Source organism: Hippocampus bargibanti, linkage group LG01, assembly GCF_051943395.1.
Source record: "Hippocampus bargibanti isolate YZ-2025 linkage group LG01, ASM5194339v1, whole genome shotgun sequence".
Lineage (NCBI taxonomy): Eukaryota > Metazoa > Chordata > Actinopteri > Syngnathiformes > Syngnathidae > Hippocampus > Hippocampus bargibanti.
In genome coordinates, this window is record NC_142734.1 from 1,685,219 (window position 1) to 1,700,361 (window position 15,143).

Consider the following 15,143-nt stretch of genomic DNA (forward strand, 5'->3'; position numbering starts at 1 on the left):
CCGACTTTTTTGTCCTCCATTACCCGCCCCCAGTCTTCGGTTAAAGCCGCACGTGATTGGTCGATATCCGTGGTAGAGAGAGCAGTGGGAGGAGTTGGGACGTTAGTGTAGACAGGTGAACAAATGTTATCACATTATGCTGTTATCATTATTCAATTATGATATTTTTTACTAGTTGGTATGATAGCATTATTAATATGAAAAGTAAATTAGACACAGCTAATCATCAGACCAGAGTAAGCACTGGGAAAGTGAAAGTTAGTGGATGCTCTCTGTGCACATATAAATCCATAAAGCCATATAAATAATATTTGATATACTGTTTTTTTTTTTACATGAGTAATTCGTTTTTCATATCATTTTACAAGATTTTTGGTAGTTAATTTAAGCAACAAAAAAACAAAGAGGAGCCATAAGAGCCGGATATTTTTAGTGAGCCGAGACAAAAGAACCGGCTCTCTGAAAAGAGCTGAAATTCCCACCACTAAAACACACCCAGCGTCGAACAGCGTGACGTCAGATAGTCCTTGCAGTGACATTTTCTAACTAACCAACAGGGGGCGCCGAGACTATTCCCCAATAATAATTCATCACACATTTCCTAATACCATATTGTAATGCCCCTCGCGTGATAAAGGATGCGCACAGTTTGCTTTTATTAAGCAAACTTTATATTATTTGAGTTATTCCCGGTTGAGTGAACGCTGGCGCGTGTGGCTGCCTCTGCTCACCCACAGAAAAACTCATCCTGACTATTAAAAATATATACATAATCAAGATGCTTTCCATGAAGTTCAAACACTATCTAAATTGAAGATGATCACACTAAAAAAAAGGAACATTCAATGGCCATGGTGGCCCGAGGGAGTCGAAGGCGTTTGGAGTTTCTCCGATTTGTCATCTTTGGCTTCAGTGTCTGATGACGAATCAGAAGTCTGCGCTTGCTGTTGATTTGTCCACATGTCTGCGTACAGGCCTTGTTTTTGCAGTAGCTCCTCGTGTCTTAAAAAAAGAAAGATGGCGACTTGATGATTGGGTCATCAAATACCCAGAAAAGTTACCTGACGTTGAAAAACAGTGCTTACCGTCCTTGCTCAGCAATCCGACCTTCGTTTATGACGAGAATCTGGTCAGCTCCAATGATTGTGGACAACCTAAAAGAAAATGGTACAGTGATACCTCGGCTTACGAACACTTTAGCTCACGAACATTTCGCCTTACGAACATTTAATTCGCGAGAATATAATCTTGGCATACAAACTTGTTTTCGGCAGACGAACCAAACTACACGGCGCCACGGTGGCTAGCGGACTAAGTTTTCCACATCCACTTTCTTTGAGTGCAGACGTGGTTTGTTATCGAGTGGAGTACTTTGGCTATTAGGGCACCAAAAAAGACCCCGTTTTTCAATATACAGACGCTACCCAATTTACGAACGAGATACGTTCCGAATGGTCGTTCGTAAAGTGAATTCGTTTGTAAGTTGCTTCAGTGCTATATTTTGTATGGAATGTATGTTTATGGCCTGAATACGTAACTTATATTGGTTTGTACTGAAAAATAAACATGTTATAAAATATATGCTCTACAAAGATACAGTGATACCTCAGCTTACAAACAAATTTTTCACCTCAGGAACATTAAATTCGCGAGCATATAGACTTGGCTGGTGGACTAGTTTTCGGCGGATGAACACCAAACCACACGGTCGAACAGCGCCACGGTGGCTGGCGGACTAGTTTTCTGTGTTGTCTAAGAAACCGTCTCGGCCAATAGAAGAGGTCGAAAATGTTCTGTTGATTTGGATTAATGAAAAGCAGCTAGTAGGGGACAGTGCGAGTGAGGGTATTATTGATGAGAAAGCACCTTCCAAACAGTAATTCCCTCCCTCCTCCTCCCACTGCATGCCATCAAATACCATCACAAAGGTAACTAAAACCACTTTATTATACAGTACAGTTTATTTCTTTTATTATAATACCATAGAACATTTATTATACATAAAATAAGGTATATTTTGTGTAGTTTTAAGGCTTATTTAGTAGAAAATTATGATTTATGGGGACCTGGGAACGGATTATTCTCATTTTAATGGTTTCTTATGGGACATTAATGTTTGGCAGATGAACTTTTCGCCTTACACACACTTTCTGGGAACCAATTAAGTTTGTAAGGCGAGGAACAAGACGTGAAAATTTTTTTTTTTACCTGTGAGCGACAACAATAGTTGTATGATTAGAACAGACTTTGGCGAGTGAGGCCTGGATGTTTCGCTCTGTTTGGGTATCGAGCGCTGATGTGGCCTGTGGAAACATCACATGTGGTCAGATGGGAAATGATGCAGACCCAACATAATGCAATAAATTTCAGGGATGCATCTGAGAAATTAAAAAAAGGGGGGCAAATTCTAAAATTGGATGGGATGGATTTAACTAGATTGCCGTAGCATACAAAACCAATTGAAATCAACCAAAATACTAATTGGAGCATGATATTTCTAAATTGCAAATGAAAAAACATGATGTCATATCAATTGTAATTTAAGTCAAATAATTTGTTCATATATAAAATAAACATTTTCAATTTTTTTGACTTACTACATACACAATCAATCCTGTGCTATCCATAACCTTGCCTATCTGACCTCTGAAGGAAAACCGATAGTTTTCAATTGCTGTTTCACCAAATTTCTCCCTTTAGCTATTTTAACAGAAGTATGTCCTATGTGGCGCAGATCACGTAGCAATAGGCGCTAATCGTAATAGCCTAGCGCAGGTTCTGCCGCAGCGCAGTTCCAAAATTGCTGTCAAAATAGATAGAGAGAGATTGGGTTTGTATGAAAAAAAAAACGAAATAACAAAGTGGATAGCTAGCTAGCTACATAGGTTGTTAGCTAGCTAATTAGTTACAAAGATGGATAGCTAGATAGATCTCTAACTAGCTAGCTAGAGAGATATCTTGCTAGCTAGATAAATAGGTAGATAGCTCGATAGATAGGTAGGTTTCCAGCTAGCTAACTAGCTCGCTAACTAGAGAAAGAGATTGGGTTTGTATGAGAAAAGCATCTACATTTTGCGTATTTTCACCTATCGCAGGGGCTAAATAAAAAAAATGGATAGCTAGCTAACTAGTTACATAGATGGATAGATGGATAGATGGATAGATAGATGGATAGATGGATAGATAGATAGATAGATAGACGGGTAGATAGACGGGTAGGTAGATAGATAGCTAGCTAGCTAGCTAGCTAGCTAGCTAGATAGATAGATAGATAGATAGATAGATAGATAGATAGATAGATAGATAGATAGATAGATAGATAGATAGATAGATAGATGGGTAGATAGACGGGTAGGTAGATAGATAGATAGATAGATAGATAGATAGATAGATAGATAGATAGATAGATAGATAGATAGATAGATAGATGGGTAGGTAGATAGATGGGTAGGTAGGTAGATAGATAGATAGATAGATAGATAGATAGATAGATAGATAGATAGATAGATAGATAGATAGATAGATAGATAGATAGATAGATAGATAGATAGATAGATAGATGGGTAGATAGACGGGTAGGTAGATAGATAGATAGATAGATAGATAGATAGATAGATAGATAGATAGATAGATAGATAGATAGATAGATAGATAGATAGATAGATAGATAGATAGATAGATAGATGGGTAGATGGGTAGGTAGATAGACGGGTAGATAGACGGGTAGGTAGGTAGATAGATAGATAGATAGATAGATAGATAGATAGATAGATAGATAGATAGATAGATAGATAGATAGATAGATAGATAGATAGATGGGTAGATAGACGGGTAGGTAGATAGATAGATAGATAGATAGATAGATAGATAGATAGATAGATAGATAGATAGATAGATAGATAGATAGATAGATAGATAGATAGATAGATGGGTAGATGGGTAGGTAGATAGATAGATAGATAGATAGATAGATAGATAGATAGATAGATAGATAGATAGATAGATAGATAGATAGATAGATAGATAGATAGATAGATAGATAGATAGATAGATAGATAGATAGATAGATAGATAGATAGATAGATAGATAGATAGATAGATAGATGCATCCCCTATAATTTGCCTTGCTGCGAACGTCGCATCACCTCATCCAGCAGGATGATCTGCGGAGCCTTGAGGATCGTCCTAGCGATAGCCACCCTCTGCTTCTCTCCTCCGCTCAGCTTTAAGCCTCTTTCGCCCACTTGAGTGTTATAACCTTGCAGGGACAAACATTACCGCTTCAAGTTTGCTCTTTGGCCAAGACAATTGATGAAATCACAATTGATCATTCTCAACCAATTCATCACCTTCAGGGAATGCCGTGATTCTATCATGGATGTCACCGGCGATGGCAGCTTCCTCCACTTCATGGTCGCTTGCGGAGATGCGACCGTAGCGGATGTTCTCCAGGATGGTGTCGTTGAACAGCACCGTGTCTTGGGGGACCACTCCGATGTGCGCTCGCAGAGATGTTTGCGTCACCTGAACATCAAGGAAAGTGGGTGTCATTTCCGTTCCCGCTGACTAAAAATATCAGCCTGCGTGTTTTGGGTACTTTAGATGCTATAAAACGTTTTTCCGATGTCTGTTAGGAATCAAAAAAATGGTGTCTGGAAGTCATGGTCGTAAGTAGGGGTGGTCGTAAGTCGAGCTGTACTCTCAATAAATAGCTTGTCAGAGCTTGTCCTTTGTTCACAGTGTCCGAGCGAACATCTCGGACACTTACTTTGGATATATCCTGACTGTCAATGTGAATGCTGCCACCCTGAACATCATAGAAGCGGAAGAGGAGTCGGATGATGGTGCTCTTCCCTGACCCTGATGGCCCCACCTATGGAAGGTTCAAAAACAATTACCCCCTTTTTTTCTCCCCAGAGAGATTCCATTCACACACACACACACTCACACTCGTTGCCATACCAGGGCCACGGTCTGTCCGGGTAGTACCGTAAAGGAAATGTCTTTGAGAACCTCCTTGCTGTAAAATAAGGACAAAAATAGTGAGCGGAAGTGACAGTCAACATATTTGATGACAAAAATCAGGGGAACCCACCCATCGGTGTAACTGAAGTAAACGTTCTTAAACTGAACTTTGCCCAGCTTGTAGTGAAAATCCACAGCGTTCATGGCGTCTTTCACCTGCATGCAATCGGCATTTGTTTGAGGAAAAGTGGGCATAACAGCTGTTGGAGTACAGTGATACCTCGGCTTACGAACTTAATTGGTTTCTAGACAGAGTGTGTAAGGTGAAAAGTGTGTATGCCAAAAATTAATTTCCTATAGGAAACCATTAAAATGAGAATAATCCGTTCCCAGGTCCCCATAAAACATAATTTTCTACTTTCTAATTTAATTTTCTAAGCCTTAAAACTACACAAAATATACCTTATTTTATGTATAATAAATGTGCTATGGTATTATAATTAAATAAACTGTACTAAATAATAAAGTGGTTTTATTGACCTTTGTGATGGTCGTTGATGGCTTGATGGAATGGAGTGTCCGGTTTCATCAGCATTAAACACTTGAAGAGGAACGTAACGTTCTTTCACCATCTTGAAGAACGATCCCTTGTAGGTGCTTTCTCTGCCATAATTTTACCTTGTTCCTCATCAATTGTGTTCTGTTTAGCTGGGTTGATAGCTTTTTGCATCAATCGATGAAAAGGTTTCTTCAGTCGTCATCTGTACTTCTTTGAAGGTGTCGGACGTTTCGCTTCTTATCCAAGATGCTTCTTCAGCGAACTTACCTTTTCATCGATGGACCACTCCTGTACGACTGAGAGCTTACACAGACCTTTTGCATCAAGTGTACAGATGGCTTGTGCGGGTTATTTGTGGAGCTTGATTGATGGGAATTTTAACCTTGCAGTCCACACTCTGCCTTTGAACTATCAAAGTTGAAACGAGTCCAAATTTCACTGTTTTCTATCCATTTTGTCACTCTCTCTCTGTCGTCTGCCTGTCTCTTTAATGTTTAAACCACCTCCCCTCACTGCTGCGTTCTTGACCAATCATGTGGCTTTAACCGATGACTGGGGGCGGGGAATAGAGGACCAAAACAAGCCGGCTGCCATTTTCTTGTTAGAACGGGCTTGTTCGCTAACGACATCACTCATTGTGGCAGCTCCGTGTGTATCCTAAAAAAATAGTTTGTATGCCAAGGTAAAAGTTTCATAAATTTAACGTTTGTAAACCGAAAAGTTCGTAAGGTTCATAAACCGAGGTATTGCTGTACCTGTAAGATTCAGATGTACGTACCTCCTCCTCCTCCTCAAAAAGTTTGATCATGCTTTCCATGTCGATGAATAAATTTTGGATCATTCTGGAACAATTAAAAAAAGTTGATTGGATAACAGCAAATGTCTGCATCACTACCTAAACAAAAAAATGGTGTCGGTTGTCCTTTAAGAAAGGTCGGTCAGTTTTTTTCCTTGGCTACCGGTACTCTCTAGTGGACTTGGGAGGATATCACACCACACTTTTTTCAGTCTGGACTGATTCAGACATAGCACTACTCAGCCCGCCACTGCGTAAAGGGGCTGCTTGTTCTTACCTGTAGTAGGTACCAAACCAGTTGAGAGGGGTATAAAGTTGGATGATGTACGTTCCAAACAGAACAAAATCACCAACCTGAGGGAACATACGGAGTCAATTCAAGCTTGCATTTGTGAGACATTGATTCCAAACACCCAACTTCCCCGCCCATGTGAATATAATCAGCACCTGGAACTTTCCTTCTGTTACAAAATAGGCAGAGAGCAGGGAACCGGCGAGCAAACCTGCTCCGATGATCAGGTTCTGGGTTTGGTTGAGGAGGGCCAAGGAGGCCTGGGTCTTCCACTCTGATGACTAAAGTGGGAAGACACCACCACCATTAGACACAGTGATGACCTCATTTTTTTTCTTCACTTTTATGGCGCTTGGCTTGGGCGCACTTAAAGGACAACCGACACCTCAGACAAGTTGCGTCCATAATTTTTAAAATCACTTCAAAAGACTTCTACTGAGCGCATTTTACACAGATTCCACCGCACATAGCTATATTTTACGTTTTAAGACTCGCGCTTGGTATTCAGGAAGTCTTGTTTTCGAGTTGATGACGATGCCTGACGTGACGTCACGCCTGGAACGCCCCTGATCGAGAAAGCAACACACAATGCATTTTGGGTACTTTGTGTGGTCTAAAAACATCGTGTTGATGGCGAAATTAGAAGGAAAACACATAACGTGATGGTGAATCTTTGTGTGTTGCACCAAGACTACTATTTGATACTAGTTGACACAAATTCCCAGCAGACAGATCAGCCCATTTCCAACGGAGCTTGGGCGCCATCTTGTGCATTTTCTGGGTTTTTTAAATTTAAAATTAGAAAGTAGAAAATTATGTTTTATGGGGATCTGGGAACGGATTATTCTCATTTTAATGGTTTCCTATGGGAAATTAATTTTTGGGATACACACTTTTCACATCTTGTGCATTTTCTGGGCACTACATTAGAGTCCAGACGCCTCAAAATGAGACGGAAGGACTTTATGCTTTCCTCTTCAGAACTATTTGAATCATTCATAACTGGATGAGTCACAAGAAACCATCTTCTCCCAATCTGAAGCCATTGTTTTGATTCTCGAGCAAGGCAAGACGTCCTGGCGTGACGTCACGAACAAGATGGCGGGACCTGAAATTCGGCATCTCCGAGGTCATTTTGAAGTAGTTTTGGGATACTTTAACTCATTTTTATTGGTGTTTAGCATTTGACCAAAAATACCAGCCTGTGTGTTTTGGGTATTTTAGATGCTATAAAACGTTTTTCTGATGTCAGTTAGGAAAAAAAAAATGGTGTCGGTTGTCCTTTAAGTCAAAGTCCTCCCTTTTCTGAAGCCCCAGGTACAACTATGCGATGAACTGAATTTTGCGAAGCCTTCTTTCCGCCATAACGTGTATGACTTTGTATTTTTTTTTGGGGCAAACAAATGTGTCTTACCATTCAAAACAGACACATTATTTTCATTCAAAAAACAGCCTGTTTCATACCTGGTATTTCAAAATGGCGTCCTCAAAACGGCTGACTTCATAGTTTTCTGCATTGTAGTATTTGACCGTCTCAAAGTTCAGCAAGGAGTCGACAGCCTTTGTCTTGGCAATATTGTCCTGCTGATTCATGTCCCGTCTGTACTTGGTCCTCCACTCTGTGATGATGATGGTCAGAGCTGGTGGACAGACATATCATTTTGTATCGTTTTTTTTTTTTTTTACTGGGAGTGACAACTGAGAAAAGATGAAGATATCTGAACTGACATTACTCACTGAGATAGAGGGTCATGCACACAAAGACGATAAGGCCGAACCACGCGTTGAAATTGGTGATGAAGTAAATAATGGAGATCACAATGTCAGCAATTGTTGGGACTATGCTGAAGACAATATAGCTGTGGAGATAAACAAATCTTTCCATCAAATTTCTCGACTTAAGAATGTAAAAAAAGAGGAACCAAACCCTGCGCCTGCAAAATTGTTCTAAAAAATATACAGTGATACCTTGCCTTACAAACTTGTAAGTGTAAGGCGAAAAGTTCGTTTTCCGAACATTTATTTCCCATAAGAAACCATTAAAATGAGAATCATCAGTTCGCAGGTGCGACATAAAACTTAATTTTCTTCTAAATAAGCCTAAAAACGACACAAAATATACCTTATTTTATGTATAATAAATGTGCTGTTGTATTGTAAAAAAAAGAAATAAACTGTATTGTATCATAAAGTTGTTTTATTTACTTTTGTGATGATCGTTGATGTAGTTGCCTCTTAATGATATCCGAGTGAAGTTGCGTGCTTTCTGGGCGATAATACCCTCACTCACACTGTCCCCTGCTAGCTACTTTTCGTTAATCCAAATCAACAGTTTTTCAACCTCTTCTATTGCCTGAGAGCGTTGCTTAGACAACACAGAAACACCCTTAGCTACACATAGCAATGGTCGACTTAGCATACAGGTACTGGGACGCTAACGCTAAGTCACGCAAACGCACAACTCTTTCGTGTTTCTCGATGATCTTTTTCTGCTCAATCGTAATTTTCTTTTGTGTATTATTCGGTTTAACACTAGCCTGTGGTGGGGTCTTTTTCGGGCCCATGATAGCAAAAGTACTCCACTCGATCACAAACCACGTCTGCACTGAAAGAAAGGGGGTGACAAAAACTAGTCCGCCAGCCACCGTGGCGTTGTGCGTTTTGCTTCATCCACCGAAAACTAGTTTGTCAGCCAAGACTATATGATCGCAAATTTGATGTTCGTGAGGCGGTTAGCGTTCGTATGCGAAGGTATCACTGGATATATTTTTTACTTGATTGGTGCAGCCAATCTCACCTGAGCAAGCTGTTGACGGACGAGGTACCGCGGTCAATGCTTCTCAGCACGTCGCCGGTTTTGCGGCCCAGGTGCCAGCGTAGCGAGAGGGCGTGCAGGTGGGCAAAGAGACGTACTTGTACCATACGGTTGGTGAACTGCTGCACTCGGATCCACAGGAAGGAGCGCAAGTTGCTGACAAAGCCCGAAGCGCCTGCAAGAGAAGGTCCCCGCGGTGTATACACTTTTCATTTCATTTTTATATCACAATATAATTTGTCTCTTGATGTCAGAAAATGTGACTGAAAAGTGACGTTGAGAGTTTTCAAAGGCGCTTATATAATAATAATAATAATAATAAATTTCATTTCTAAGCGCCTTTCAAAACTCTCAAGGTCACTTTACAATCACAGGATCAGTTCTTCTGTGGGTGAGCAGCGGCAGCCACACGTGCCAGCGTTCACTCAACCCGGAAGTAACTCAAATAGATAGAAAGCTATCCAGCAAGCTAACGGATAGCTAATAGATAGCCATGTGCACAGTTAGCTAACTAGCTAGACAGCCATATAGCTAATAGTCAGCTACATAGCCAGCCAGCTAGACAGATAGCCAATAGATAGCAAACAGATAGCCAGTTAGCTAACTAGCTCGACAGCCATATAGCTAATAAATAGTCAGCTACATAGCTACATGCGAAAACAAGACTTCCTGAATATTCAGCGCGAGTCTTAAAACGTAAAATATAGCTATATATGGTGGAGTCTTTGTAAAATACGCTCAGTCGAAGTCATTTGAAGTGATTTTACAAATTATGGACGCAACTTGTCCGGAGGTGTCGGTTGTCCTTGAAATGAAAGCCAAGAGTGTGTGAAAAGGTCAGTCATACCTGCACCTCCGCCCTGCATGAACTTTAGCAGAACATAAATACACACAGTGGTGGTCAGAGTCTTCCAGCTGCTGCCATCTGTCAGTTCGTTGACTGAAAGAAGTCAAAAGACAGAAAAGGAATGATGACGCAATAAAAATATGAAGCATCAGATCAAGATGAAGCACTCATGTTGATATACACACCGATATTTTTGTAGTAAATTGGAACAAAGACGTTGATTGCCCTCTCAACTCCCAGAAGCCCCAAACAGAAGAGGACAAGCAGCTGGAGCCAGACGTTGCCCCGAGGCCACATGTAAGGTAACAGCAGCTTGGTCTTCTGCCTGAAGCCCTGCCAAGTCGACTGGTTTTCATCTGGTCCGCCCAAGAGGTTCTGAGATCAGGACAAGAAGCCATGACAAAATGACCACACCTCGGCTAGTATAGAGAGAACGTCTGGGTAAGCTCTCAGTCGTACAGTAGTGGTCCATCGATGAAAAGGTTTCTTCAGCCGTCATCTGTACTTCATTTGAAGTGGTCGGACGTTTCGCTCGTCATCCGAAATGCTTCGTCAGCAAACTAAAGTTGTGCTGGTAACACTGGCCGTATATACAGTGATATCTTGGCTTACGAACTTAATCGGTTCTCAGACAGAGTGTGTGAGGTGAAAAGTGTGTATCCCAAAAAATTATTTCCCATAGGAAACCATTAAAATGAGAATAATCCATTCCCAGGTGCCCATAAAACATAATTTTCTACTTTCTAATTTTCTAAGCCTTAAAAAAGGGTTCGTAAACCGAGGTATCACTGTATGTCCCGAATGGGACCACATCGGCTTAGTTATGCTGATGAGGTGATACCAGTGCAAATGGGGTAATCAGACCAGTCGTAGGGGAGTAAATGAAGCCATTTTTGTCAAACAGAAAAAACCTTCACTAAATCGGCATGGTGGTTCCAGGTTTAATTTGGATCATGCTTTCAACAGACTTCTTAGATCGTTACCACGTAGGCTTAGTCATGTCGATGAGGGGATACCGGAGCGAATGGGGCAATCAGGGCCAGTCATAGTCCATAATTAAACAACAAAAGAAACAAAATAAGTAATCAGATTAGCTTCAGGGAGTAGTCCACTGCTTCCCCCCAACTTTAGAGCAGGGACCTATCAAAACAGAGGTCTGGCACCGCCCCTCTGGACATTAGGGATATATATATATATATATATATATATTTATATAGGCCAGAGCTACCAGCACAAATTTAGTTAGCTGATGAAGCTTTTCCGATGAGGATCGAAACAGCTGACACTTTCAAAGAACTACAGATGGCTGGAAAAAACCTTTTCCTCGAATTACAGGTAACATCCGAGTTACGACCAGCGCGAGTTATGACCACGACCGCCAGACCCTTTTTTTTTTTATTCTACGCCTAGCCCCGCAAGGTGCAAGCAGCTGGCAACGCGTACTACAATCTTGGCCAGCCAGCATGTCACACACTCGCACAGCAATCTACTGCGTGACTACACTCAATACAGTAATAATAATAATAATAATAATACATTTCATTTATAAGCGCCTTTCAAAACTCTCAAGGTTACTTTACAGTCACAGGATCAGTTTTTCTGTGGGTGAGCAGCGGCAACCACATGCGCCAGGGTCACTCAACCCGGAATAACTCAAATACATAGAAAGTTAGCTAGCTATCGAGCTAATAGGTAACTCATCGATAGCTCGCCAATTATACAGTGCAGATACCGTTTCGGAAACATCTCCTGTAGTACTGTACATTGCTTTTTTCCTTCGGGTGCACCTGAGTCCGAGCGTGTGTGTCGGGCGACCTCTTCTGGCCATTAGGGAGAACGATTTTTCAACAGAAAATGAAAAAAAAAAACACACTAAAAGGTAAGTATAAAATTTATAAATGAACTGTAAACAGTTTTGTATACATTACAGGCAGTTATACAGTCATAAAAATCCATAATACGAAATATAAAATGATAGAAATGACACTAAAAGTTATACAATTTATAAATGAACTGTAAACAGTTGGGTATATAATAGTATTTATTAGAAAACGTTGCTTAAAAACAACAGATTGACATTGTACAGTATCCTGTCGTGTAAACATCACGTCGGCCATTTTGAATGGATTTCGACTTACGACCGTTTGACTTACGACCGTTTTGTCGGAACAGAACCCGGTCGTAACTCGGATGTTACCTCTATAGATAATCTCTTTTTGTTTTATGGTGTTTTTTTTTGTTTTTCTTCTCACCTGTCCACTCTGCTCAACGTCACGCTCATCTTCATTTATAAGAAGCATATAAGGTCTCTTTGGAAGCCCCGGCGCCCTCAGACCAACAAAGAAGAGCAGTGCTGTGCCCACGTAGCGCAGCAGCCATAACCCAAACTGCACCTAAAAGATTTGATGGACAGTTAGAAGAAACATCAATATGAATGTTATCCTCTATATGACGGTCACATAACGGTCAACCTGCGAGACATGTGTGACCTTACTAACGGCTCCATTTTTCCTTAATTACTGAGAAAAAAAATAAATATATATGCGTGAGTAATATTTCATTGCGCAATTTTATGAATAAAATTTCACATGTAAATATGAATACAGTGATACGTTGGCTTATGAACTTAATTGGTTCCCAGTGTGTAAGGCGAAAAGTGTGTATCCCAAAAATTAATTTCCCATAGTAAACCATTAAAATGAGAATAATCTGTTCCCAGATACCCATAAAACATAATTTTCTACTTTCTAATTTTAAATTTAAAAAACCCAGAAAATGCACAAGATGGCGCCCAAGTTCCGTTGGAAATGGGCTGATTTGTCTGCTGGGAATTTGTGTCAACTAGTATCAAATAGTAGTCTTGGTGCAACACACAACGATTCACCATCACGTTATGTATTTTCCTTCTAATTTCGCCATCAACACGGATCAACACGAAATTTTCAGACCAAACAAAGTAGCCAAAATGTGTCGCTTTCTCGGTCAGTGACGATACCTACCGTGACGTCACGGTAGGTATTGTCACCATCTCAAAAACAAGATTTCCTGAATATTCAGCGCAAGTCTTAAAACATAAAATATAGCTATATGCGGTGGAATCTTTGTCAAATACGCTCAGTAGAAGATTTTACAAATTATGTCCGGTGGCGTCATTTGTCCTTTAAGATTGTTTTGATGCACCTGATGTTGTGTCCAATATTTCAGTGTCTCTCACCAGTTGCCGATTGTCTTCCAGTCCCCACCACCAGTGGGGACTGAACCAGGAGACGAATGCCAGGTTCTCAGCTGCGAACGCCGTCGCCCAGAACAGAAGTAGCGCCACACTGTGGCCCCGTGTTCGATCCATGACCAGAGCCCTCCGCCTCTCCACAATCAGCAAGGAGAGCCCCCAAGCCCAAGCGATGGCAGAGAAGCAGCCATAAAGCAAGACATAACCTGGGAGTTGGTCTCCTTGGGCGGCTCGCCATGCCATCCCACCCAAAAACTGCGCCAAGACAAGGCTGGAAATGGCTACTTGGAATGTGTAGAGACGCGAACGGGGGATGTACTTGGGCTCCATTGCTGTGCCATACTTCTGGTAGAAGATGAAGTGAACGGTGCCGAGGAAAATGAAGATGGTGAGCAGGACAGAAGGAACCAGAGTGAAGTAAAAGCAGGGGGTGATTCCTTCGTCCACCCACGTGTGGGAGATGGGAAATCCGGCTTCACAATAGCTGTGTACTGACACCATGACGACTGTCGGGAAAAGGCAGAAAACAGTTGAACACGTGATATTGTTGCTGGTTTTGCTTTATCACATCCCCAAAAAAACCGGAACCGTGGTCAAGCCGGGCTCTACTCGCAAAATTCAAGTCAAGTGAGTAACCACTGCGATTGTCAATACTGTGCAATACGGTAATTGTCGGTGGCGAGCAGAGTTGGCTACCTTCAAAATAAAAGGGCCTCAAGTAAGAGAACGCTTCTTGGCACTGTTATTAGACTTCTTATTGTTCATCGTTAAACTTTATCGTTATCCAAGAGCTAAAAAAACGATTATTTTACATTTGTATCTTTAAATCCAAACCCTGTCGTGTATGTAGCTATTATTCGCTTTTATTTCGAAGGTGGTCTACGCCGCTCGCAGGTGGCAGACTACCGTAATGCAGTGTTGTCAATCGACATGGCGGCTCACTTCAATTTGCGAGTTGAGGCTGTCTTGATGAACGAGACAAGACAAATATCGAAACTCTCATACTATTCCTGCTTGCGTAAAGAGCAACAATTACCTTGTTTGTGCTCTACGGACTAATTCACAGACTCCAAGTGTCCAGTAGAAGATCTTAGTATAAAGAAGCTAGCAGATGTCCTCGTTTGCCTTTTCCGATCCAAAAAACGTGAAGGCAAAGAAAGCCGACCAACATGAGAGCATCTTCCGTACAAAGTGACTTGCGAGTCATTAGTTCTTGTCCGAATTTTGCTTGAGTCGGGTTGTACGGTGACAACACGCGTGTTCGATAACAACACGAAACAACCTTGGCAATTGACGTCAGTTTTACACAACCGACGTTACACGACGTCGCTTAGCTTTTTTAGCGCCTCCAAGAGGAGATGAGAAAACATCATCATGCTCCATTTTTCGTTCGGGGTTGCAAGTTGGCATTTTCGCCACCAGTAAAATTGGCGTGTGGACTGAGAGGACGCGGAAAAACAATTGACGAATTGACGACAACAAGGAAAAATACATCATAAAACAAACAAACAAACAAACAAACAAGACACGATGAACACCGTCGAATTATTTTTTGGCGAATCTGTCGACTTCTAAAAAATATGAGTAAAAAGGTCAAGTGCTTTTAATGACTCTTGCTAGTCCATACTAGTGAACCTTGG

At 41.1% G+C, this 15,143-nt stretch overlaps 1 protein-coding gene across 1 annotated transcript; it reads right to left on the reverse strand.

Annotated features, from left to right (window-relative positions):
• Positions 1 to 305: 305 nt before the first annotated feature.
• abcb6a (ATP binding cassette subfamily B member 6 (LAN blood group) a) lies at positions 306 to 14,814 on the reverse strand. The gene is made up of 19 exons (XM_089022800.1): positions 14,540 to 14,814; positions 13,489 to 14,009; positions 12,527 to 12,667; positions 10,460 to 10,649; positions 10,275 to 10,367; positions 9,410 to 9,602; positions 8,350 to 8,471; positions 8,077 to 8,252; positions 6,768 to 6,893; positions 6,598 to 6,674; positions 6,303 to 6,366; positions 5,096 to 5,181; positions 4,963 to 5,020; positions 4,769 to 4,873; positions 4,350 to 4,524; positions 4,146 to 4,258; positions 2,209 to 2,303; positions 1,086 to 1,154; positions 306 to 1,002 (listed from the first exon to the last, which is right to left on the reverse strand). The coding sequence occupies exons 2-19, from the start codon at positions 14,002 to 14,004 to the stop codon at positions 843 to 845; spliced, it is 2,559 nt and encodes an 852-aa protein (XP_088878926.1). The 5' UTR covers positions 14,005 to 14,009; positions 14,540 to 14,814; the 3' UTR covers positions 306 to 842.
• Positions 14,815 to 15,143: the final 329 nt, after the last annotated feature.

Coding starts and splice junctions, on each gene's coding strand:
- abcb6a (XM_089022800.1), bottom strand. CDS start 14,004: ATGGTGTCAGTACACAGCTATTGTGAAGCCGGATTTCCCATCTCCCAC. Junction 12,668..13,488: donor TGGAAGACAATCGGCAACTG/GTGAGAGACACT, acceptor CAAATCTTTTAG/GTGCAGTTTGGGTTATGGCT. Junction 5,021..5,095: donor TACTTCAGTTACACCGATGG/GTGGGTTCCCCT, acceptor CTTATTTTACAG/CAAGGAGGTTCTCAAAGACA.